This window comes from Malaclemys terrapin, chromosome 15 (assembly GCF_027887155.1).
Source record: "Malaclemys terrapin pileata isolate rMalTer1 chromosome 15, rMalTer1.hap1, whole genome shotgun sequence".
In the NCBI taxonomy this organism is placed as follows: domain Eukaryota; kingdom Metazoa; phylum Chordata; order Testudines; family Emydidae; genus Malaclemys; species Malaclemys terrapin.
The window spans coordinates 30,780,843-30,805,227 of record NC_071519.1 but is presented as its reverse complement, the minus strand read 5'-3'; the positions used below and the strand labels follow the sequence as shown (position 1 = coordinate 30,805,227).

The 24,385-nt window shown below is 45.9% G+C and overlaps 1 protein-coding gene across 8 annotated transcripts in view; it reads right to left on the bottom strand.

Annotated features, from left to right (window-relative positions):
- The window catches only part of NCAM1 (neural cell adhesion molecule 1), a 243,697-nt gene that overhangs the window by 81,865 nt on the left and 137,447 nt on the right, over nucleotides 1–24,385 (bottom strand). For all 8 annotated transcript variants that reach the window (XM_054004826.1, XM_054004820.1, XM_054004821.1 and 5 more), the window contains exons 2-4: nucleotides 5,083–5,157; nucleotides 3,112–3,330; nucleotides 610–753 (exon numbers count right to left, since the gene is read on the bottom strand). In XM_054004826.1, coding sequence (XP_053860801.1) covers nucleotides 610–753; nucleotides 3,112–3,330; nucleotides 5,083–5,157 — 438 coding nt within the window. The remainder of the gene's footprint in view (nucleotides 1–609; nucleotides 754–3,111; nucleotides 3,331–5,082; nucleotides 5,158–24,385) is intronic.

Sequence of the window (24,385 nt, the reverse complement as noted above, 5' to 3'; positions counted from 1 at the left end):
TTTTCTAGATGGGGACCTGAGGCACGGGCAGGCTAAGTGACTTGCCCAAGGTCTCACAGGGAGGCTGTGGCAAAGCAGGAAACTAAACCCAGGTCTCTCAAGTCCTAGATTAGTGCTCTAACCACTGGCTGCTCTGTAACTGCACTTCCTTGATACCTAGACTGACAGGAGCTGGGAAATGCTGCAGAGGCAACACTGCTCCCGGGCTCAGGGGAGACAGTGCTCTGGAGTGACATCAGCCCACAAAATCCACAGAGGGGCTCCAATGTGTGCTGCTCCGTGGCACAGCTTAGGGGAAATGGGAGGGCTCTGGCCAGGACAGGTTAACCACTTGGCCTCTTTAAATCCAGACTGGATTTCTCTTTTAAAAAAATACGCTTTATTTCAACGACAAGCCGCTGTGTTTTAATGCGATTCCTGAGTGAGGTTCTCTGGGCTTTGTTATGGAGATCAGGCTGGATGATCATAATGGTCCCAGAAGGCCAGACCTAATGTGTGCCATTTTACCCCCACTGCTCTGCATTCCTGTGCCTACTTGGCCTTTTGCCACCTTGGCAGACCCACACAATGCCTCTGGAAGGGCAAGTGCCAAGACCGCTCATTCCTTACCATCTTTTTTCAGGACAACGTCCCTGTCCTTATGCTTCCACATAATGGTGGGAGGCAGCGAGCTGAGCACATCACACACGATCACCGCATCTTCCCCCTCCTGGAACTCCTGAGGGGTGGGAGCATTCCTGAACATCAGCTTCTCTGAAAACAAGGAGAGCGACAGGACAATGGAGCTGCTGCCCCAGCGCGTTGTGGGCACCGTCTGAATGGCAAGGCATGTTGCCAACCAAAAGCACAGAGGAAACAATGATACACATGCACGAACCCACTTGGGATGCTCACGCCATAGCAACGTATGTAGCTTGGCATTAGCATCCCGCACGATGGCACGGGAACCCTGTGCTAGTTACACACCAAGAGGCGGCTGGATTCACAAGAGTGTCCATATTTGGATGTTGTGTTATGGGAAAGCCAAACGCAAAACCTCCCAGCTGGTAGGGAAGGAACAGCTATGATAGCGTTGCCAGCTGAGGGCTAATATGGGCCTCCTGAATGTAGGATCCCACTGCACTGTAAGTGGCCCCTGTGGGGTTGTGCTGAGCCCTGACCCTGCCTCATCCCAACCTGTTCCGCACCAAGCACACCATTCCACGCTCATCTCCCAGACATTCATGTCACACTGGGCTCTACCTTCGTTCCTCACTATCTTGCACCAAAGATTTTAGTGGGGTCTCCAGCAGGGGTAAAGGACCCTTTCTAAGTTCCAAGCACATTCTGCAAGCTGCAAAAACCATGGGATTGTCCAGCCTGAGACTGGAGATACTGGCTGTTCTGTTTCTACCCAGGTCTCAGAGCATGAGGCCTGAGGGCAGAAGTGACTACCACAACCTTTGTTGTGGCCAGGGACTGCTAGAGCAGGCTGTCTCCCCAGCTTTCTTGCTGTGCAGAGAGACCATGGATAACAAGAGGTGAGCAAAGCAGCTATGCTAGTAACAGACATCACAGCCAATCAACCCCTTGCTTTATCTGTCGCACACCATTAAGCAGGTCAATGCAGGATCGCTGAGTGGCTTGAACAAAGGGTGTGTTAGGAATGGTCTTCCTGCCCCTGAACCATTCAGCTTAGCCTGTGGATCCCTTTGCTTGGCTCCTGACAGCCGTACGGACCAGGAACCATTCACATAACATAAGAACGGCCGTACCGGGTCAGACCAAAGGTCCATCTAGCCCTGTATCCTGTCTACCAACAGTGGCCAATGCCAGGTGCCTCAGAGGGAGTGGACCAACAGGCAATGATCAAGTGATCTCTCTCCTGTCATCCATCTCCATCCTCTGACAAACGGGCTAGGGACACCATTCCTTACCCATCCTGGCTAATAACCATTAATGGACTTAACCACCATGAATTTATCCAGTTCTCTTTTAAACGCTATTATCGTCCTCTATTATGGTGTCTTTAAAAAGCGCCCATGCAGTTTGCAGGGATTTCACTTTAGTCACTGTACCTTTTAACTTTTTAACTTCTGTTTAACTAACCCCCTCATTTTTGCATAGTTCCCCCATTTAAAATTAAATGCCACAGTGTTGGGCTGTTGAGATGTTCTTCCCACCACAGGGATGTTGAATGCTATTGTATTATGGTCACTATTTCCAAGCAGTCCAGTTATAGTTAACTCTTGGACCAGCTCCTGCGCTCTGCTCAGAACTAAATCTAGAGTTGCCTCTCCCCTTGTGGGTTCCCGTACCAGCTGCTCCATGAAGCAGTCATTTAAAGTATTGAGAAATTTTATCTCTGCATTTCGTCCTGAAGTGAAATGTTCCCAGTCAATATGGGGATAACTGAAATCCCCTACTATTATTGGGTTCTTAATTTTGATAGCCTCTCTAATTTCCCTTAGCATTTCATCACAGCCAGAAGTAACCCTCAGGCTGAGCTCTCAGTCTCTCCGCTAACAGCATGTGGGTGACACCAGGAGGGTCTGGTTTGGATGGAGGAGCATGAATTAGATGGGGAAGGGCAGCAAATGAGGAACGTGGCTCTGAGGCCAACCTGACAAATCACAGGGTTAACTGAGAGGAAATATGGAAGTTGCTCACTGCTAGCCAGCCAGCTTGTGACACAATGGCTTTTCAATGCTTCTATTTCTCTCAGTAACTCTGACGACAGAGATGGTGGGGAGTCAGTCAGACAAATACCATGATTACCTCCTTCCCATCTCCCTTTGTGTGACAAACTCTCCTGTTCCCATATCCTTCACAGACCAGCCCTTCCCTTAGCTTCTCTTGGGTGAGCGTCTCCTCACAGGCAAGGTTGCCCACCACTTTCCAGCCTCCTGTTCATGTCCCTCCCCACCCTCCTTCACAGTCAACACTTTCCCCTCACTGCTAAGAGAGGAATGGGCTCCACTTTGACAGCCTTCCCCTTCCCAGTCTGTTTGGGAGGTGGCTCCCCTTCCTGGCCACCCCTCACTAATGAGAGCCACACCTTCCCAGCAACTCCCTGGGCCTCCCCTCACAAGAGCCCGACCCCAAAGCAGGCTCCCAGAGCTGTGCTCTTACGGAAGATTTTCACATTGACGGTGGCCTCAGAGTCGCCCTCCTCCTCATTGGTGACAACACACTTGTAGATGCCGGCGTCGTCGATGTTGGCGCTGTAAATGGTGAGGGTGGAGGAGAAGTCATCGTTCCGCACCACCGAGATGCGCTGCTGGTTGGGCGTCAGCTTCTCGCCGTTGGGGGAGAACCAGGAAATGTCTTTGGCTTTGGCTTCCCCAGTCACTAGAGATGAAACAAAGCACATTGGACCTGCTCCTTCTCAGCCAGCCAGGGCCCTGAGGGCCATCACCTGCAGGGTTGTGGGAAGGGCCCAGACCAGGCAAAGGATTTCTGATGCCCGGGCAGTGTGGGGCCTGCTTATCGAGCTGGGTTTGTGAGAGTGCCTCCCCACCTGAGGGGGCATGTTTAAGCCCCCTTGGATTTGCTGACAAGCCCCGAGGCCAGAGAGCTAATCCCAGCAGTGGCTCACACATTATACACCATGTTCTGGCTCCACCGGGGACAGCTCCCCACCCTCACAGAAAGACATCCATTACCCGCTGCCCCATGCAGCCAAGAGGAGCAGCTGCCCATTTCAGGCTTGAAATGGCCTCATATACATCCCTGCGGTCTTCTCCCCTCACCCCGCTCAGCACTCCTCCCGCTCCAAGAAATATCCCTGTTTGCAGGTTGTGCTGGGGCATCGCATTGCAAACCAAGCTGGGTAAATTGCTTTACCAGCACATCAGGCAAGTTAAACCTGCCACTGCATCCAATGCAAATCAAAGCGGCTTGTAAGGACCCATCTCTCGGAGCTCACGTTTCAGGGTTTCCCCATGTGGCTTTGTTATTTGTTCAGAGGAAATTTGTCACAGAGGAAACTTAACCAATCCCATTTGCTGAGGCCACGGTGGAGACACCACAATTGCACTTACCCAGGCACTTTTGCCTTCAAAGCACTTTACACACATTAACAAATGACTCCGCGCTGAGCTAGCTTGGGTCCCACAGCCTCCTCCCTCGCCCTAAGGAGGAGATGCTTGGGGAAGTCAGATCCGCCACACTGGAACTTGGCGCCAAGCCATGTTTTAATGTTTGCTCAGTGTCATGCTCTGGTTTAGGGGTGACCTGGGATCATTTGTTGTCATGCCAGTGTTGCACCCACGTAACTAATTCACCCCGGCAAACCAGGCCAGTTGCTTTACAGAGAAACCTGTAGCCAGTAGCATGCGTGTGTGCTGAAATGGGGCATGCTGCAGTAACTGTGCGGCACCACATGGGATGCATGCATTGCCTGGGGTTCACAGTGGCCACTGAACACTGCTTCTTTCACTCAGCTGGTTGGAGCAAGTGGCAGGAAGGGTGGTATTAAAAATGCAGGATTCCCATTGCATTAAAATCCTCGGGGGCTGAGGTGGAGATTTTCATAGCTGCCCAAGGAGCTTGGAATCCAAGCTCCCATTCAAGCTGTTGGAAATTGGGTATCCGAATCCCCCAGATTTTGAAAAATCTCAGCCCTCATACTAATACCTCTAAAACAAAAAAGACCAATGCTGAGGGCAGACGTGATGTCACACATTTCTGGGGCAACCCTTCTGGTCTTCGGGGTCCTGGGATGGCTCTGGGGTATTGTTACAAACACCTGCTTCCCAGCCCCAGGAGAAGTGTGTCTCTAATCTCCCAGTCCAACCACCTCGGTCACCTTTGCTATTATACCTGTGATTTAGTTGGGGATTGATCCTGCTTTGAGCAGGGGGTGGGACTAGATGACCTCCTGAGGTCCCTTCCAACCCTGATATTCTATGATTCTATGATTGCTTTTGATCTGCTTGAATTACAAGATAAAAGACCAAAAAAACCCACAACAACATGGAGAATTGAATGGCATGTCCCTGTACATGTGACTATGTCTGGGGCTGAGTGGAGTGGGCTCCCCAAAAGTGACTCAACAAACACGGATGGAAAAGGCTGACAGCAGCAGCAGCCAGCACTCACCTTGACATAAGAAGAATTTGGATTCTCCAACGCTGATCTCCACCTGACTTGGAACAATATCCACTTGTAGAGACACTGGGAAAGAGCGCAAAGCAGGAGTTAGGCAACTGGAGTCATCCGGCAGAAAAGTGCCCTGCTGCTTGGGACTCAGGTCAGCTCAGCAATGGAAAGCAATGGACTTAACCCCAGTTCCAATGCTCCGGACCAGTATTTGACTATACACAAGCCTTCCATCCCTACGGATCTCAAAGAGCCTGTACCGATATGAGCCACTTCCACCTCTTCCTGTGCCTACACAGAAAGGCATGGAAGGAGCTGCGTTACCTGGTGATCTGTTGAACACTGAGTTATGTGCTGCACGTCATGCTTGGAGGTGGCCTGGAGAGGGCAGTAATACGATCACACCATTTGGGCACCCTATTATTTATGGTGATTGAATCAGTTGGAAGGCATCCTGGAGGGAAGGGGCTGAATGAAAAGAAGGGGGCATGAAATGGGAGGGTGTTGAGTGCATAAGGGGCAAAGCAGAGAAAGGAACAGAGCTGGCGGTGGGAGAAGAGAATCCCAATTTGAGTCTGGCAGTGAAGTAACATGCGTCAGGCTGTTCAAGTATATACTGACTCTGTGCTTTCCCTACACACTCAAGGTTTGTGTGCTGCTTCGCTTCACAGCTGCTCTCACCCAGCCATGTGTTTGCCTCACATTTACATATAGAATTATTGCCATAACACATACGTATCAGTGCTTGTGTCAATCAAAACAGCGACTGCACTGTCCAAGATCTGGGTGTGAGATTCTCAGCATCACTACGGTATTTTTCTTTGAAGTTTGCAGGCATCATGTGTTGAGCATTGGCAGACAGCAATGACACATTGTTCCTGTGACTTGTGTCAAGGTCTTGCAGCTCAGCAGAGGACAGTCCCTATCCTGGGAGACTACTAATATTCCCTCTTCCTCAAAATAGGGCAAAGCTACTGGAAGCGGAGCAAGCACTGTGACAAGCAGAGCAGCATTCAGAGAAGTCATTCAGGCCTCTTCATTTTTGCCTTGTCTTTGCTCTCTGTGTTGCAGAAGCACAGTTAGTATCCGAATGATCTAGGATTGGCTTCACTGGCAGCTTTGCACTGCCCTGGCAGCTATAAACCCCATTTAAATGGCCCGTTAAACCAGGTTAATAGCTGCTCTGTGTCACCAGAGCAGTGCAACACAGCCAGAGGAAAGTACCACTGCGTCTGGCCCTTTGAGTCCCAAGAGAATTGTTTTAAAAATAATCCAGGCACGATAGTAAACAGACTGGATCAGGAGTCCAGAAAGAACACTGAGGACCCTTTGGCTGTGGGAGATGAAAACAGTCCTTAGGACTACAGAGCTCCTGCCCTTTAAAACCTCCTCTTGGAAAACTCCATTTCACTCACACGTCTTGTCTGGAGGTTACTGACGCTCCTTCCTGTTTTCAATAAAGTACAGGCTGCCCTTTTAGGCTCTTGCATTCAGCCCGTTTTATTTCTGTGTAATCTAATTTCTCTCAACCATATTACTTTAATATAATTCACTCCCAGACAGAACTGCAGGTACAAAAGGCCAAACATAATAAACGGCTAAAGGTTTATTAGATCCAGTGCAGCGAGAACTAAATAGCCTAGTTCTACAGGCTGTGTTTTCCTTCTATTAATCCTCCTGACATTGTGCAGTACACACTGTGCATCATGTATGGAGTAGCTCCTCCTCGGCGGGTCACTGCTCTGTGGTGCAGGTACAAGAGGTATTAAAAGAGTTCTTACACTTTGAAACCCAGGCCACCAAAACCCATAGCACCATGTGTCTGCAGCACAGCTCTGCCTGCTTACAGGGGGATTCGCATTCTGCTTCAGAACAGAACTAGACAGAGAGGGGGACACCTCAAGGCATGTCAGTCTGCAGCAACTGCAGGATTGTCAAAGTATGGGAAGATGCTACAATGATGCATTTAAATGGGGGCTGAGTTTTAATGGTTCCTAGGATAAATAGGCCCAATTCTGAGAGGGGAGCCAAGTTTTTATAAACTAAATAAAACCCCCGATTAGAGCCTTTATAAGCTGTTTTCAATTCGATCCGTATAATCCATCTTGGATGCCATTTTGTCTCCTGATTTTGAATGATGGCTCCAAATTTAGAACTGGACTGTCTAGACCAATAAGTCCTTAGTATGGCCCAAATCCTAACAACTTACTAAGCAGTGTTCAGGAATCTCTGAGTGAGCAGTTTGCTGTGTATCTCTGTGTTTCGCAAACAAGTTCAGAGGCTTCGGTAATCACCAACATAAACCAATCCTAGGCAAATATTCAGTCTATAGCTATTCTGAACTAGGCAAAGTCTGAAATAGAGACATAGGCTAACATTTACAATGGTACGAGCCTAAAGATTGGCTTCTAAATTGCATTTAGAAACCTAAAAAAGAAGCCAGGTTTTCAAAAGCACCCAACAGCTTTGATTGAAGGCATCTGGAGCTGCTGGGTGCTCGGCACTTTTGAAAAGCAGGTCACTTAAATGAAGCTTACATTTAGGTTCCTATGACAGAAAATACAGATTTTTTTTTTTAAAAATGGATTAATATTTAACAAAGCAAAGAGAAGCAACTGATCAGTAAGTCAACAAACCAAAACAAAAAAGGGGAAATTATATATACACTGAAATAATCCTGCTTGGGTCCAGTAAGGCGAAGGTTGAGATGCAAATCAAGCAACGAAGGAAAGTCAGGGCCACGGTCGATTCCCCCATCCCAAACTTGCCCAGTCCTGCACCTCGCTATAATCTGAGCAAGGCTCCGAGTTTCTGCCCATTTTCGGGCTTCTGTCTGATTTGTGTTACACTTGCAGCACTATCATACGAACAAGAGACAAGATCTTAACTCGCCCTTTCCTCTGCATCCCCAATCAAGCAGCGGTCGGTGCTGGACACCCCGGGAGACAAATGCCCTTTCTCCCAGCACCCTGAATCTCAGAGCACCGTTCCTTCATGGTGTAAGTCATGAGGCATTAGAAATAACTGGACACTCACTCTCTGCCGGCTGGAGCCTGATGCTGCCTCAGCTTCCTGGCCTAACAAGACCAGGTCAAATAAGAATTTCAGGAGGCCAGACCTAATGTGTGTTGTTTTTAAATCGCAGCCATTAGTTTGCAGAAAACAATCATCGTAATCGAGCTATTTCTCCATCCTGCGTTGCCAGAGCATTTCTCATCCCGTTGACTGCAAATGCTTTATCTGTCACCTTTAGTCTTTTGGTGCCACAGTATTTGTGGCCTTCTCCCAGGGGCTGCTCACTTTACTGTTAAACCATGAAGACATTAGTCTTAGCTGCCTGCTCTTTCTAAGTCTTTAAAACATTCCTCTCAAAGGAATCGCCATATCTTCTAAATCAATGGCATCGTTCCTTATCACGACCGAGGAAAAGGACATGTGCTGCTGAATTACTCAATGACTGGACTACAGGCATTAAGCCCCAGAGCAATTTGAACATACCAAACAGATGCAGGAGCTTTGTCATCATTCCAGTGTTCAAACAAATGACTAAAGAAGGGCAAGAAACCCAATACAAACCACAAATAACAATAACGGAGGTGGGTGACTATTTTCAAACATTGCAAACACTTAGCCCTCACTTTTCATCTGCAGAGGGCCTCGCTCACTCAGATGTAAATCCCACTGAAGCCAACAGAGTTTATTATAAAAACATAGTACAAAGATTTTAACAAAAATCCTTAAACATTCTCTATTTGTCACCCCGGTGCAAGTAGTCCTTAAAATCCCACAGCATCTACTCCAGGTGAGCTGGTAGCTGCTCAATGCCTACTTTGCTTCAGTCTTCTCACAAAAACATGTGAGCAGACAACTAGCCAAGTTATCATAGACAATAAAGGGGAAGGGCTGCAGATCTGGATAAGAAAAGAAGACGTCAGAGATCTTCTGACCAAATCAGTGTGGCGGGATGCTATACTGAAGAAGTTAACTGAGGAAATCTTGGAGCCACTGGCAATAATATTGACATACTTATGGATGACAGGAAAGGCCCTGGAAGACTGGAGAAGGGCTAACATAGTGCCCATCTTTAAAAAGGGGGGGAAGGAGGAGCCAGGGAACTATAGACCAGACAGCCTGACTTCGATATCTGGGAAGCTACTAGAGCAATGTATAAAACATTCAATTTGTGAATCCTTTGAGGATGAAGGCGGTGGACATAATATACCTTGACTTCAGCAAGACTTTTGACACCGTCCCACATGACATTCTGATAAGTAAGCTGGAGAAACGCGGGCTCGACAGAACCACCATTAAGTGGACAAATAATTAGTTAACAACTGCAAACAAAGAGTAACTATTAATGGAATGTCAGATTGGAGGGATGTCTCAAGTGGGGTTCCACCAGGATCTATTCTGCATCCAGTGTTGTTTAACATCTTTATTAATGACTTGGATGTAGGTATAGAGAGCAAGTTTGATTAAGTTTGCAGAGGACACAAAGCTGGGGGTGGGGGTTGCCAATACTTTGGAGGATAGAGCTAAACTTCAGAGGGATCTTAATAAATTGGAGAACTGGACTATAGACAACAAAACGAAAGTCTCCCAGAGAGCAAAAAGTGTATCCACTTCCAAAGCACATCCCCTTTTGGGGTCAAGGCTGCTTGAAATTAAAATGACTGAGCACAGGGATCCGCTAGCACCAACACATCATACACAGCGTGTTGCTTCATGACTTGCATGTCGATCCTTCCACCTGCCAGCAGTGGGAAGGTAGCAAGCAAGGAGTTCAACTGACCCATGCAACAGGGGGCTGGCGGTGTTAGCAGCAGCGTTGCTGACAGCTCTGCTCTCTGCTGCAACAGGAACGAGGAGGAGAAGCATTGCAGAGCTGGGCGCGTCTGCGTCTGGTGCTCCTAATTTACATTGCCACCAGAACCGCATCATTAACAATGTCACTGTTTGAAATTAATGCGGGGGGGGGGGGAGGGAGAACGTTCATACACAAAGTTATAGGCCCCTTCACAATTGAATTTACAATCACAAATGGTGACCCCATCCAGCAGCAGCAAGTCAGCAACAACGAATTAGCTCCTGCCAGATGGCAGTTTGGTGCTTTTATCCTAGATCCACCGTCCAGTCACCCAGGTAACATGCAAAACCAAAGCCAACTGCTAGCCAGATATCTGCACTGCCTGAAAGAGCCAGGGAGTCTGGCAGGTGATCGCTGCTGATCGACAAAGACAGCAGCTCCCACTTACAGCAAAGTGACCTGCCCTCCCATAGCGCAGCTCCACGCTGCGAGCATCTGCACTCTGCACGCAACGAGACAATACATCAACATGGGGCGTCTCTTCTACACCACAGTACATCAGAGGTGGAGGTCATCAGAAAGCTCCTCCCAATGGAAGTCAGTGGCAATACTCCTTCAACAGCGCTAGCTAAGGCCGTGGTGCTCAACCACCACCAGGTTTTGGGATGTCTAGATCCGAGCTGACGCCTATCCTTGGGCCCATGTCCGATGTAGCTTCTCTTTGCAGGTCCCTCTGTACATATTTCCCCAATACACCAACACCTTGAGAAGGCACACATGCTGAGCAGGGGCCATATAACCATTTTACAGATGGGGATACTGAGGTAGAGGGAAGGGATGGGACTTGCTCACGCTCTCCCAGCAGGCCAGTGGCAGAGCTGGGAACAGAAGCTGGGAATCCTGAGTCTCAGTCCAGGGCTCTGTCCATGAAGCCACACAAATACTCAAGTTTGATTCCCCGTGGAGTCTGTGGACAGCAATGTGTCCCCGTGGGCAGTGATTCATTCGCAGGCAGTGCTGCAACAGGCAGGCAGAGTTGGGAGGTAAGAGATTTTTGTTAAGCATGCTGCAAGGCCAGTGCGACAGAGTGAGGCTCTCTCATTTGAGAGAGCCTCACTCTTGCACCCCCAACCCTCTGGTGTCACCTACCATACTCGGCTCCTCCTCAACCCTGACCCTCTTTCTCCAGTTCCATCCATCGCACTGCAGGAGGGAAGGGAGGAAGCTTAATTTTCATGCTCGGTTCTGCATTAATGAAACAACTCTCCTCCATGCACACCTCCGGCCATCCTGTGTGCAGTACAAACCCATGGAAAATACAGAATCAAATCTTCCTTCCTGCAAAGCTTCATTAATGCAGGGTTTCTGCAGGCAATGTGTCCCACTCTGACCAGATGCATCTGCTGGGCCCCCAGCTGCACATTCCCTGCTTTGAAGAGTCATTTCTCTGCCTTTATTTCCCATCTGGAGTGTGTCTGCTTCCTTCGGCAAGGGAAGATAAGCTGAAGAAGCCGCACCTCAAAGACTTTTGTCAGAGAGAGAGAAAGTGAGGACGTGCAAGAAGCTGCTCCCTCTATACTTGATTTACCATATCCCAGAATAACTGCACAACGCTGGCGTTATCCCTATAAACAAACCCTTGCTGTCAGCCATGCTGATCTGGCCTTTAAAAATGTCAGTGTCTCATCGAGAGCTGCTATTAAACAGTGACAGCTTGACAACAAAACTTACAGTGCAGTAAGGGACCAGGGAGAGAGTACGGCATATAGCTAGCCTAGCCCCACAATGGAAAACAAAAGTGGCTGAAACATGTTCAATTTCTATTATATTCTGCTCCTGCCTGTTCTATATAGGGGGGATTATGTGTCTTCTGTCTTAGTGAGGACTATTCCTCATCTACTTCCTTCCCCCAAGCACGCATTTCCATTGCAAACTGCTTCAAATGCCACTGTCCACACAAACTCCCCACTCAGTAATGCCCCTGAGGGGGCTCATCATAGGGCAGAGCGGCAGGAATTTCACCTGACAGAGGGCAGGAGGGAGGGAAAATCCAACCCCCAAATCTGCATTTCCACGCTCCCAAATACGGATAGCAAAAGCAAAGTCACATGGGATTCTCACTCTTCTGACTCGTTTGTACTAACCCCAGGTACCCAACTAACATTCCCGTGAGATCTATTCTTCCCCCCTCCAAGCATATGTCTGGCAATTACATTAATCAAAGAACAGATGGGCCCCTGAGCGTCTTACTTCACCAGGGGCAGCATTAAACCCAGCCACAGTCCTGATTGGAAGAAAGTAATACACACTTCTACACTTAACCACTGCCCTCTGACGAGCATCATGGTGGAATCTCAGGCTACGCAGAAAGAAAAGGAGACTATTCCTCAACTCAAAAGATGTTAGCCGACACTTTCAAAGGTGGCCAGTGATTTTGGCTGCTTCCATTTTTCAGTGCTCAACTTGAAACAGCTTTAAGGAGTCTGGCTTACAGAAGGTTCAGGCCCATTTCAGATATCTCTAGTTGGGCACTGTCACAAGATGACTGGTCCCTTAAGGGGTGATGGGTCCTGACTCATCTGTGACACACTTTGCTCACCTCCTCAGATGAAGTCAATAAATAAAGTCATTTCACAGGGAGGTCATGCTAAAAATCAGGCCTTCTGAGAAGAAGATGAAAACTGAAGCCTCTATAGAGCTGGGAGGAGATGGAGGAGAGTGCCAAGAAGCAGGGATGGAACCTGGCTACTGATGGACTGGGGAAGCTGGGGGACTACTGATGAACTGGGGGGCCAGTTTTGTTCAACACCTTCATTAATGATCTGTATGATGGGATAGATTGCACCCTCAGCAAGTTCACGAATGACACTAAGCTAGGGGGAGAGGCAGATATGCTGGAGAGTAGGGATAGGGTCCAGAGTGACCTAGACAAAGAGGTTCAACAAGGACAAGTGCAGAGTTCTGCACTTGGGATAGAAGAATCCAATGCACTTTTACAGGCTGGGGACCAACTGGCTAAGCGGCAGTTCTGCAGAAAAGGACCTGGGGATTACAGTGGACAAGGAGCTGGATATGAGTCAGCAGTGTGCCCTTGTTGCCAAGAAGGCTAACGGCATATTGGGCTGCATTAGTAGGAGCATTGCCAGCAGATCAAGGGAAGTGATTATTCCCCACTATTCAGTGCTAGTGAGGCTCCATCTGGAGTACTGCGTCCAGTTTTGGGGCCCCCACTACAGAAAGGATGTGGACAAATTGTAGAGAGTCCAGCAGAGGGCAATGAAAATTATTAGGGGGCTGGAGCACATGACTTACAAAGAGAGGCTGAGGGAACTGGGCTTGTTTAGTCTGCAGAAGAGAAGGGTGAGGGGGGATTTAATAGCAGCCTTCGACTACCTGAAGGGGGGTTCCAAAGAGGATGGAGCTCAGCTGTTCTCAGTGGTGGCAGATGACAGAACAAGGAGCAATGGTGTCAAGTTGCAGTGGGGGAGGTCTAGGTTGGATATTAGGAAACACTATTTCACTAGAAGGGTGGTGAAGCACTGGAATGGGTTACCTTGGGAGGTGGTGGAATCTCCTTCCTTAGAGGTTTTTAAGGTCAGGCTTGGCAAAGCCCTGGCTGGGATGATTTAGTTGGGGATTGGTCCTGCTTTGACCAGGGGGTTGGACTAGATGACCTCCTGAGGTCTCTTCCAACCCTAATCCTCTATGATAATTCTATGATAATTAGTGAGACCCTGCTAACAAGCCCTGAAAGAAATTAGGAACCACTACTACATTCAACCCTTGATCAGAGGCTGGTAATAAGATACTCAAGAGAGCAGCCTTCCTTTAAATATGTGACTGGTGGAGTTTTGGGGACATTGGGTTTCCTATAACCATCTAAATGCCATCGCATTCGGTCATAAACACTGTTAGAGACATTCGTAGAAACTAGCTTTTCATTTGCCACGAAGTCCTTATAATTTAGGCTGCTAAATTCGCATTAGGTAACCTGGTAGGCATCGCTCATTCCTGTCCCCCAGTTGTTCTGTCCACGCTTGCTACAATATTATTTCATTAGAGACTAAATTTCTCAGTTCATAAATATGACTTTCGTCTGAAGGTACATATCACACAAACTGTTGGGTCTCGCAATCTGAAGTGACACAGCAGTGCCAAGGCAGGACAGGGCTTTCTTTTATACTTGAGCAGCTCCTATTGCAAAGAGACGTATACAAACCTCATCCTCAAGACGTAGACATACCTTTTGTCAAGCCGGGACAGTCTCTTTTGCTGGGGTAGGTGCCAGACCCTGATTTACAGCATGTGTATCTAAATGAAGATACAGAGCTGTACAGAGCATGAAAGTGGTAACACTGGTGAGCACACATTTTGCATTTTTTAAATATATACCCAGACCTAAAGGAAGGGCTTAATTTGAAAAGATGGCTAATCCAGAGATTACGGTGCTAGCCTGGGAGAGCTGAGTCTGATTCCTTGATCCACCATAGACCTGCAATGTGACCTTGGGCAAGTCACTGAGCCTCTCTGTGCCTCAGTTCCCCCTCTGTAAAATGGGGAAACCAGTGCTACCTTCTCTCACAGGGGTGTTGTGAGGATAAATACATTGGAGAGCATAGCACAGATGCTGTGGTAATTGGGGCTGGATTTTTCAGAGGCGCTGAAGTCACACTGAGAACTACAGGCCTGGCCCACAGTGGGTTGATTTTATTTACGAATTTGAAAGAGGAAATAAACCAGATACATTTAATGGTGCCTGTCAATTGTCCAAGCTTTGTCCCTCCAGCACTGCCCCTCATGAGCTCTGAGAAAGTCAATATATTCTGTAACAATTCACTGACTGGATTCCATCAGTCATGCGTATTGTACACACCCCAGATCCCAAGCTATTTAGTGTCACTATACTCCCTATTTATAGGAAAGGTCAAACCCCAAGGCCTTGTTAGATCCACTGAACAGCAGTTGGTACTATCCTTGTCCCAGAGAATTATTGGCTGACATTGAAAGCAGGTCCTATACATCAGAGGGATGATTACTACTCCTCCCACTCTTCTTTGGGGGTAGAAAGGAAGAGCTGAGAATCTGTCTCTCACCCACCCCTCCAAACTTCAGAATCAAACGAACATCCATGGTCAGGTTCTTACAACGGAGGTCAGAGATGTTGGGTGCACACTGGATGCTGAACTCTTTGGAAAAATTAGCCTTAAAGCATCATAGTGGGAGCTGTTGGGTCCATGTGTGTAAAGAAAAGAAAATAAACTGCACTACTTGGAAACAACATGCTGGCAACAAAGTAAACACAAACAAATACCTAGATAAAAGCAAATATAATACAAGTATGATGAATCAAATGGGCAAACAGTGGGGCAGCTGCATTTGGGGCGATGGGCCATGCTGCAGCTTAAGAACAAAGCTGTAGCCCCAGTTTAGTGCCTGCCTCATTGCTGGAGACGTGACTTCAATTGGTCTGAGTCCCAAGTGAGTTTGCACGGTGGGCCTCTTGTCTTGGAGCATGCACCTGTCCACATGACAAAGCCATCTCACGATTAAGAACCAGTAACACACACTGTTCAAGAAAGGCCAAAGACTGGCACATGCAGGGATGCTGCAGGTCAGGGCTGAAGGTTACTGTCAGAGTTGTGGGACGTGTGGGACTGGAAGAGAAGGGGGTTCTGTGGGCCAAGAACAAGGGTCATTGATGGACGACCTGGCTACCTTAAACACAGAGTGTTGCCAGTTAGGAGAAGTGCATTAGCAGAGCTATAAGGGGGCCCTAGCCAGCCCGATTGCTCCTTTCTTTTCATGCGCAGTAAATTTCCAAATATTGAAGACAGCCAAATCGGTTCATCTTCAGGTCAGGAAGATTTTACAACGAGTCCCTCTGTGTTGGCAGGATTGAACATGGACCGCTCAGCAGTCCGACTGATGTAGTGATGGCAACCTCCGCTAGTGCAAAACCAGAACACAAAGTCCTTTTATGTTGCAACGCAATCACAGCCCATTTGCAAGCAAGAGCCAATGAAGATTTTAGATATTGGGTATGAACCACCACTGCTGAAGAAAGGAAAAGGAGAGAGATCTCAAATAAAAGACTTTTCAAGTGGGCGTTTCCTCTGTTAATCTTTCAGATAAGCTTTATTTGTTTTTGTTCCTCTTGGGTTACAATGATCATTCCTAGGGACTTAAGTAAAGACTTCAGTACATCTGTGTTAAGATGGTGGACTCCACTGATTTCAGTGTAAAACTGCAGTAACAGAGGTGTGAACCAGACCGGAGGTAAGTGAATTTCACTAAAGTGTTCTTGCCCAAAGTGCTAGAAAAAACCAACTCATTGTGAAATACCTTGGTTTCTTTTCCCAATACCTAAATTGGCACAAATGCGATTTTTATTGATTATTTTTAATCTCCACCCCCTCAAAATGCAAATCTGATTTAAAAGGCCAGAAACGAGTCAGTCAAACGACCTGTCAATTTCCAGAGATCTGCCCTGAGAAACAACTTTAAAAAGAGGATTTCAAAACTTCTCTACATATTTCTAACCACCTTCTCAGTCCCCCGTCTCCACTCTTAGTCATGGCCATTAGCTCCTTTAAACCTCCCCAAAAAATCAACAGTCCAAAATAATCACAGACGCTGCCTGCCCCTTGTCCTTTTATTAGACAAACTAGAGAGACTAATTAGTGGATGATATTATATCCCCTTCTGCCGGGATGTATTTTGCGCAGGAGACATTTGGAGCCATCCCTGTTTTTTTGCACCATTCTGCAGCACAGTAGGTGAACTGAAGCCAATGTAATTTTCTAGCCTGTTTTCTTGTCTGCAGTCACATAGTTGCTGAGCGATACAGACTGGATTCTACTCTCAGTGTCACAGCCACCTACATTCTTACATGGCCTCGCCTCACCATAGTAACAGCATCTAGACAAATAACAGATACAAATAGGTTCTTATTTAACACCTCAAATCATAAGTAATGCTGATCGTCCTTCATCTCTTATCTTAGGTATCCGAGAATCATCACTGTACTCAGCAGGTCATTTTGGCAGAAATGTAAATGAAACATAGACGCTATGTTTTTCAGACCAATCCGGACAAACCATTTTGCATTGTCCTCCTCTCTACCCTCCCTTTCCCAGTCCACTAATCCAGCTAATCTCAAACACAGCCTGAAGTGGCGAGAGTTAATAGCTTTGTATAAAATCAAATCAAAGCTGAACAGTTAAAGGTGATTTTTATTTCAGTCTGTCATTAGCAGCAGGTCTGCAGAATTAAAGAAACCAGGGCTGTTCTATGAAGCACACACAATAGGCTTAAGCATTCAAGCTGTTTAAAATGGAAAAAAGACAGTAGCAAGGTAATCCCTGGGCAAATGCAACATCTCAGGCAGATCTCACTGTCTGGTATCACCACCTCATCCCCAACCCTTCAGAGCTGACAAACCTCTTCTGCCACGGACAGTTTGCTACTGATGAGTATCTGGGGCAGCTCTCAGATTGCTGGGGCAATTCTGAATGGCTAGGAGGCGACTTTGGTAGGCAGAGACAATTCTCCCGGAAGTATATTAGGATTGGGAACAATACTTAATCAGACAGCACTTTACAAACAGTGGGCCTGATTCTGATCTCATCTGCAATGGTGTAAACCTGAAGAAACTCAGCTGAAGCCAAAAGACTAACACCACAGTAAATCTCAAGTAACCAAGAGTGGAATTTGACCTATTCATTCCCTGCAGGCCACCAGACGTGGTTTTTGCAAGCTAAAATCATGGTTTTTACCACACCAGGAAAAAACAGTTAATCCCTATTTAAGGCATTTTCTATTTTATACAGTGTTTCATGACTGAACAGCACATTACACTTAATTTTAGTTACACATTCAAACGGTGGTTACATAAGGCAGCAGATTTGGAGATTAATTTAGGGTTGTACAAAGAAAAAGTAAAATTGCAGTAAGAGTAATAATATATGTAATTATAGTGCCTAACATTAGAACAACTGGATCTACTTTGGGTGGGTATTTTCTCAAGGAAGTTATCCATGTCATGACTCATATTCCAGTTTTCAATATTATAGAAACAGAAGTCAGCCGTTCGATTATATGAAAATGACAATAATGCAGTGTTCTAGGCGTGAAGCATTAAGCAATCAGAAGCAGGCTGATTTGCAGACAACAAGTCCAGGTTCATTTGGCCATGCAGCATTCCACAGCAGAAGATCAACTTCGATGTAGTGGACAGACCGAGCCCATTCCTCAGTTCTGACACTGACCTTACCACCCCACCAGTTCTATGAAATCAGATGGAATATGAGTCTTCTTCAGATTTTGCGACTATGTTACAGGGGACCTCTTCCGTGATAGATGAAAACACTGGGTTTGGATACAGACCTTCTACTTTAAATGCATGTAAATATGGCAGAAAGTCAGGATTTTTGCTGAGCAACCCCTGCCTTGCAATTTCTTGTTCAGTTGACTATTTCCTTCCTATGTATTTTGGATGAAGGAGGCTGGCCAACATATGACGAGAATAATGGCCTTATGAAATCTCTTCTGTACTTCTGCTTTGTGTGGTGCAAGATCTTCACTGATCAATAGATTCAACCAGGCTTCTCATGCAACAGCAATTGCTGATGTGTCCCTTTGGAATGTGCCAAGTGCCACAGCAACTGGTTTCAATTGACTGATCAAGTTCTTCACTTCTCCCTAAATCCCTTGATTATTAATTATACTGACCACTCTATCTTCTAGTGATCGCTCACAATCCTGAGATAATGTCGCCAATTTTTTATGTTTCCAGGCATGTTACTTGACAGTTCCAACATGTCATCAGGGATTTGGGGTTTTACACATCCTTGGCTGTCTTTTATCCAGGCTGATGGTGATTACGAAAGTGTGTGTAAATCTGTGTGTATTATCAAAGCACTTGATGTAAGGTCTTCTTCAAGTAGATTTAGCCAATCGGATGCACACGTAACCAAAATGTCATCATCTTGTTCCAAATCATTTCTCACACTTAACAATACAACCATACAGTTCATTTGCTAATGCTTTAGCTTCATTTGCCAGCGTAACAGTTCGTTCCAGTCTTCTTATCAACTGCTGATATATAAACCACAGGTTTCTCTGTCTGCACATAGTTAGCTATCTCTGGGCCATTGTGCACATTACTCCAGCCATCTTGTACTAATGTAACTACTTTTCCATGTAATTTGTTGCATGTGTCCATCCTCAAGCCAACAGTAACGGCATCAAACAGTTCATCTGCTACTTGCTTTCGACTGGGCGCTATGTAGCCTGGCCTAATGCAACTGATCATTGCTTGGAAAAGTTGGATATTCAATAACAGAAAAGGGATCATTTGTTTCCATTCTGGCATTGTTTTTGTTACAAATGTATCCACATGTGGTTCAAAAACCATGACACTTCCTCCTTGTTGTCCTGGACCGACCTTTCTTCTAGTTTGCTTGGCAATGGCAAAGCAGCGTTATCAGTATCTTATTTTATTTTCCCAGTTTCAACCAGTATCTACCAGTGCCCTGTCCTAAGCTAGTTCTTCCCAGGACACTGACAACCTTGCCTGCAGGACATGCAAGTCTATGCCTACACTTAAAATGCTCCAGCGGTACAGTGTAGACATTTATTTCAGCAATAGGAGGGGTTCTCCCATCGCTGTAGATAATTCATCTCTCTGAGAGGTGGTAGCTAGGTTGACAAAAATTCCTCTGACAACCTAGCACTGCCTACACCAGGGGTTAGGTCAGTGTGATTGTCTTTCAGGGGTGTGGATTTTTCACACTCCTGAGACGTAGCTATGCCAATGCAACTTTTCAGCGTAGACCAGCCCTAGGTGTTACCTCCAAGGCATTTAAATGACTTGACCAAGGCCACAAAGAGTCGGCATCAGAGCAGGGTACTGCGTTCTGGCCACTAGGCCATGATTCTCACTCCCAGTACTTATTACCTATATGGACCACAGGATGAAATCAGATGCATAACTGTCTGCAATATTTATAACTCAAAGGCAATACAGAATGTAAAAGAATTACCTTTCCTAAAGACCTACGTAAATGATACACTGTGCTGGAAAGGCCTAAGTAATGGAAAGCGGGTACAAATCATGTAAATTGCTCCATTGTTTTGAGAGAACAAAGCAAAGCAAATAAAGGAGATAAGGAACAGAACATTGCTTCAGCAATGCAGACCTCTCAGGGGCACAGTTTACTGACATTAGGAGATTGGCATAAGGCTACATCTGCTACAATCTTCAGCACTATAATTCCTCGGCAGCCATTCAAAAGACAAAGTGCAGCAACACCGCTGACTGATTGCCTCTCCCTCAACAGACTGAGAGATTAATATTATATCCATTGTGGTATAACGAAAACAACTGGAAAACATCCACCATGCTAGTCATTTGGAATTGGCCTAATCCCAAATTACCACAGAGGAAACATCATAAACTCATTCTCACCCACAACAGAGACCCAGGAACAGAATAACCCGGTTACCTAATCTGCATAATTTTCAACAAGCTTTCCTATAACTCTATAAAAATAATGTCTCCTCAAACCAGAAGACTAGCTTAATGAGAAAAACATACCTCAGTACCTTTTCTCACTAGAAATGAGGATCATCTCTGCACTTGGCTCAACTGGTCCCATGAAACCATTGCAAAACCCAGAAACTTCCCACTGTACTTGTCCAGAATCTGCCTTCCACTAGAGACCAAGTGGGCCAAAGGAAAACTAATGTTGTAACACCCTAGGTTTGCATTTAAACATTGATCATTACATCTGTTTATCTGGTTGGGACTGATGTGGAGTCTATTTCACAGTGATATGTTCCAAGCACATTCCAGTTGCCAACAACGGAGTGCTGGGGGGGGGGGGGAGATAACCCCACAGCATCAGTTTTAGAACGTCTCCAGACAGTACCACTGAGATCTTACAGTCCACCAATATCACTGCATGAAAGAAGCACTGATAAAAAGGGGGGTTCAAATATTCATACCTGCACATATCCCTTCATGATCTAGTCACTACAGGGGCGTCCTTGGGATTTGACTTCCCATCATCATGAAAGTGGGTTCTGTGCATGAACATAAAAAGGAGATCACATGCTCTGAGGTATTAATGAAGCCTACTTTAAAGGGGGGAGGCAGTTTCCAGGGCATGAGGGGGTATTAAAGTTTGAAGATATTGCCACTCAATAGGGCTTTTTAATCCCTTTTTTCTATCCCTTCCCCAGGAGTTATGGAGTCTGAAGGATCTATTAGAGCTCAGTACTACAGATGGAGACCCAGAGGTCTCCAACAACATGATGCCCTTTGATCGCATGTACCATGAGCACCAGTATCTCCTCTTCCAAGCTGTTGCTTTTTGCTCACTTGCAGATAAATTCAATCTGCTGCACTGTGAAATGCTTCCGAGCAGCAGACTACAGGCATGTAACAAACAGCAGCAAAATAACTAACACGCTTTTCATTCTGACTGAAAAGCGAGTCCCATTCAACGACTTATAAAAGTGTGCAGTGCTCCCACCATTGAAATCAGGTCTGTCCCAGATATATCTCACCCCACAAAATAGTACTTCTTTCCCCAAGCACGGTGTCGGATTGGCCATTTTCTGGAGCGAAATCTGAACATCCCAGTGTGGTACAAAGTACTAACTTTGCCCACTGAGAGTACTGTGACGGGTTCCCCCCAGGGTGCCACTTGGAACTGGGGTACCACTGAGCCTCCTGATCCACCAGCCTGTGCTACCTTTCACTTTGTACTGCTGTGACAAGCTGCAAAGCCCTCCAGCCTACACTTTCACCAGTATACACACCAGTAGGGACACACCCACCTGCAGTTATATGCAGGCTCTCTGACCAACCCCTGCATGGGAAGGCTACAGCTAAGGCAACTCCCAGCTCTACAGCATGCACCCCCTCTGGAGTATAAACCCCAAATTATACCGTCTTGCACTGCACAGGGAACTGTACAGTGTAAGCTCAAAGTTCACCCCCTCCCTCAATGTGGAGAGGAATATGCAACAGCCTTTGCCCCTGAGCTATGATTCCCACACACTTCACTCCAACTCACTGGTTTAGATAAAGCAAAAACAAATTTATTAACTACAAATGATAGATTTTAAGTGATTATAAGTGATAAACAAATCAAAGCAGATTACCTAACAAAAAATGGAAACTAAGCTTAATATACTAAATAGTTTGGATATAAATTAGCAGATTCTCACCCTAATGGATGATACAAGCAGGCTGCAGATTCTTAAGGGACAAGCTGCACTTGCTTACAGCTTGGGATCCCCAGGTGTTCCATTCACAGGCTAGAAGCCTGTGGGTCATTAGCCTGGGTCCAGCACTTCCTCCAGTTCAGTTTTTGTTCCTCAGGTGTTTCCAGGAGTCTTCTTGTGTGGGGAATGAAGAACACCAGATGAGGCCCCTCCCTGCCTTATGTAGTTTTTGCATATGTCAGGAATCATTTGTTTCAAAGCTTGGTTGCCAGACCAGTCTGTGGGAAAATACTGACATCCCAAGATGGAGTCCAGCATCAGGTGGTCTGATCCTATGTCCTTGTAGAGTCAGAGTAGCCGTCACTCACCAGCAGTCTGGAGTGTTCTCATCGCCAGGTGGGAGATAAGCTTCTCCTAAGGCCTATTGTTTTTTCCTAATGGCCCATTGCCCCAAATAGGCCCTTCCCCACCCACTATCTAGACTGACAGCATCTGTCTAGTGGGCGTTACCCATGTCTCATTACATTTGAAATACAGATACACAGTTAAAATGACAAATGGATACGTGCGCACACATACAAAAAGGATACATGCCTAGAAACAGGATAATCATATTCAGCAAATCATAACTTTTCCAATCACACCTCATAGGACATATCTTGCATAAAATACATCATCATTATGTCAATCATTTCACATCACTATGAAGAATATGGGGCAGAGTGTCACAATTATATCATTGCCCAGGGCCCACTCCCACATGCCTTGTGCAGCCACCGTGGCCACTGTTGCCAGTGAGCATTTAGGATGCACCAGGGATACAGAACCCCACAGATGGACAGTCTCAAGGTACAAAGCCCAATTGCAGTTGAGACCCTTACTAGGAAGGGGAAAGCACTTTTTATTGACAAGTCCATTAACTTTTGCATTCCCTGAAAATAAAGATGCTTGCAGTACAACAAACAAAGTCCACTCAGATGCACAATCACCTTTTATTTTATAAATATCCCTCAGCTGTGCTGCTAATACTGCCCCACCTGCAATCAATACAGATAAATACCAAGTACTAAGGGGCTCTTTAATTTAGCGGAGAAAGGAATAACACGAACTGATGGCTGGACGTTAAAGTCAGACAAATTCACAGTCACATAAAAATAAGAAAAAATGTACAGTGATGGTGGTTAGCCATTGGAACAATCTACCAAGGAAAGAGGTGAGTTGTCCATCTAATGAAGTCTTGCAATGAAAACTGGATGCCCTTCTGGTCTAGTCCAGCAAGTTATTGGGTTCAATGCAGGAGTAACTGGGTGAAATTCTCTGGCTTGTGCGATACAGGGTCAGACCTGATGATCTAATGGTCTCTTCTGGCCTTAAACTCTATGAATCTATGAAACTAAAAAAGTTTCAGTAATCTCATTGGTTTTCTCATCATTATGATGTTGCTTTCTATCTGCAACTTGGACAATGAGAATAAAATGTTCAGTATCCCTTTTAGAATCCTAGGCACTAACCTAACTGGGTTTGGGTTTGACAAACTGCAATATCAAAATCTCCCTCATGCTCTTTCCACTGAAATGATTTAAAAAATCCATGAGCACATGCTTACTCATATTAGAGTCCCCACATCAGGCTTTCTAAAGCACTGGGGTGTAAATTACTTGGCAAGGTCCCTTTAGAAGAACATAAATTACAGTGTCTCCATTTCAAAAGTCTGCTTCAAAAGCAAGACAAGCACTTATAGATGCTATAAATAAGGGCACATCTTAAATTGAAGTTGCACCAGTCAACTGCCACGGATGCTTGTATATAATTGTAACTTACAAGCTGGCGGAAAAAAGGACAATCCGGCAACCTGAAAGGTGCACTGGTTTCCCTGCTGTAGCAACTGAATAGACTACCAGCCCAAATACATCATTTTGGCACCCTTCCCTTGTATCACATCCCAATGCAGAGTTTAATTATTAAGTTTGTTAGGATTTTCCACTGTAGCTGAAGGAACCAGCTACTGAATTCCCTATACTCTAGAAAGATATAATTATTAAATGCCTAAATTAACAACCATCAAGTTTCAGCTCCTAAAGCAGTTTCCATTTTGCTTCCACTGCTTGCTGTTTGATTGCGTGTATTTTAAGGAAGTCACTGATGTACTGACTTCAACTGACATGTGAATGTCTTGGTCACATTTCCAGCCACATGCAAGTGACATTTTCATGTGTTTCTTCACATACATAACCAGGGGTAACATTTCCAAAAGTGATTTGG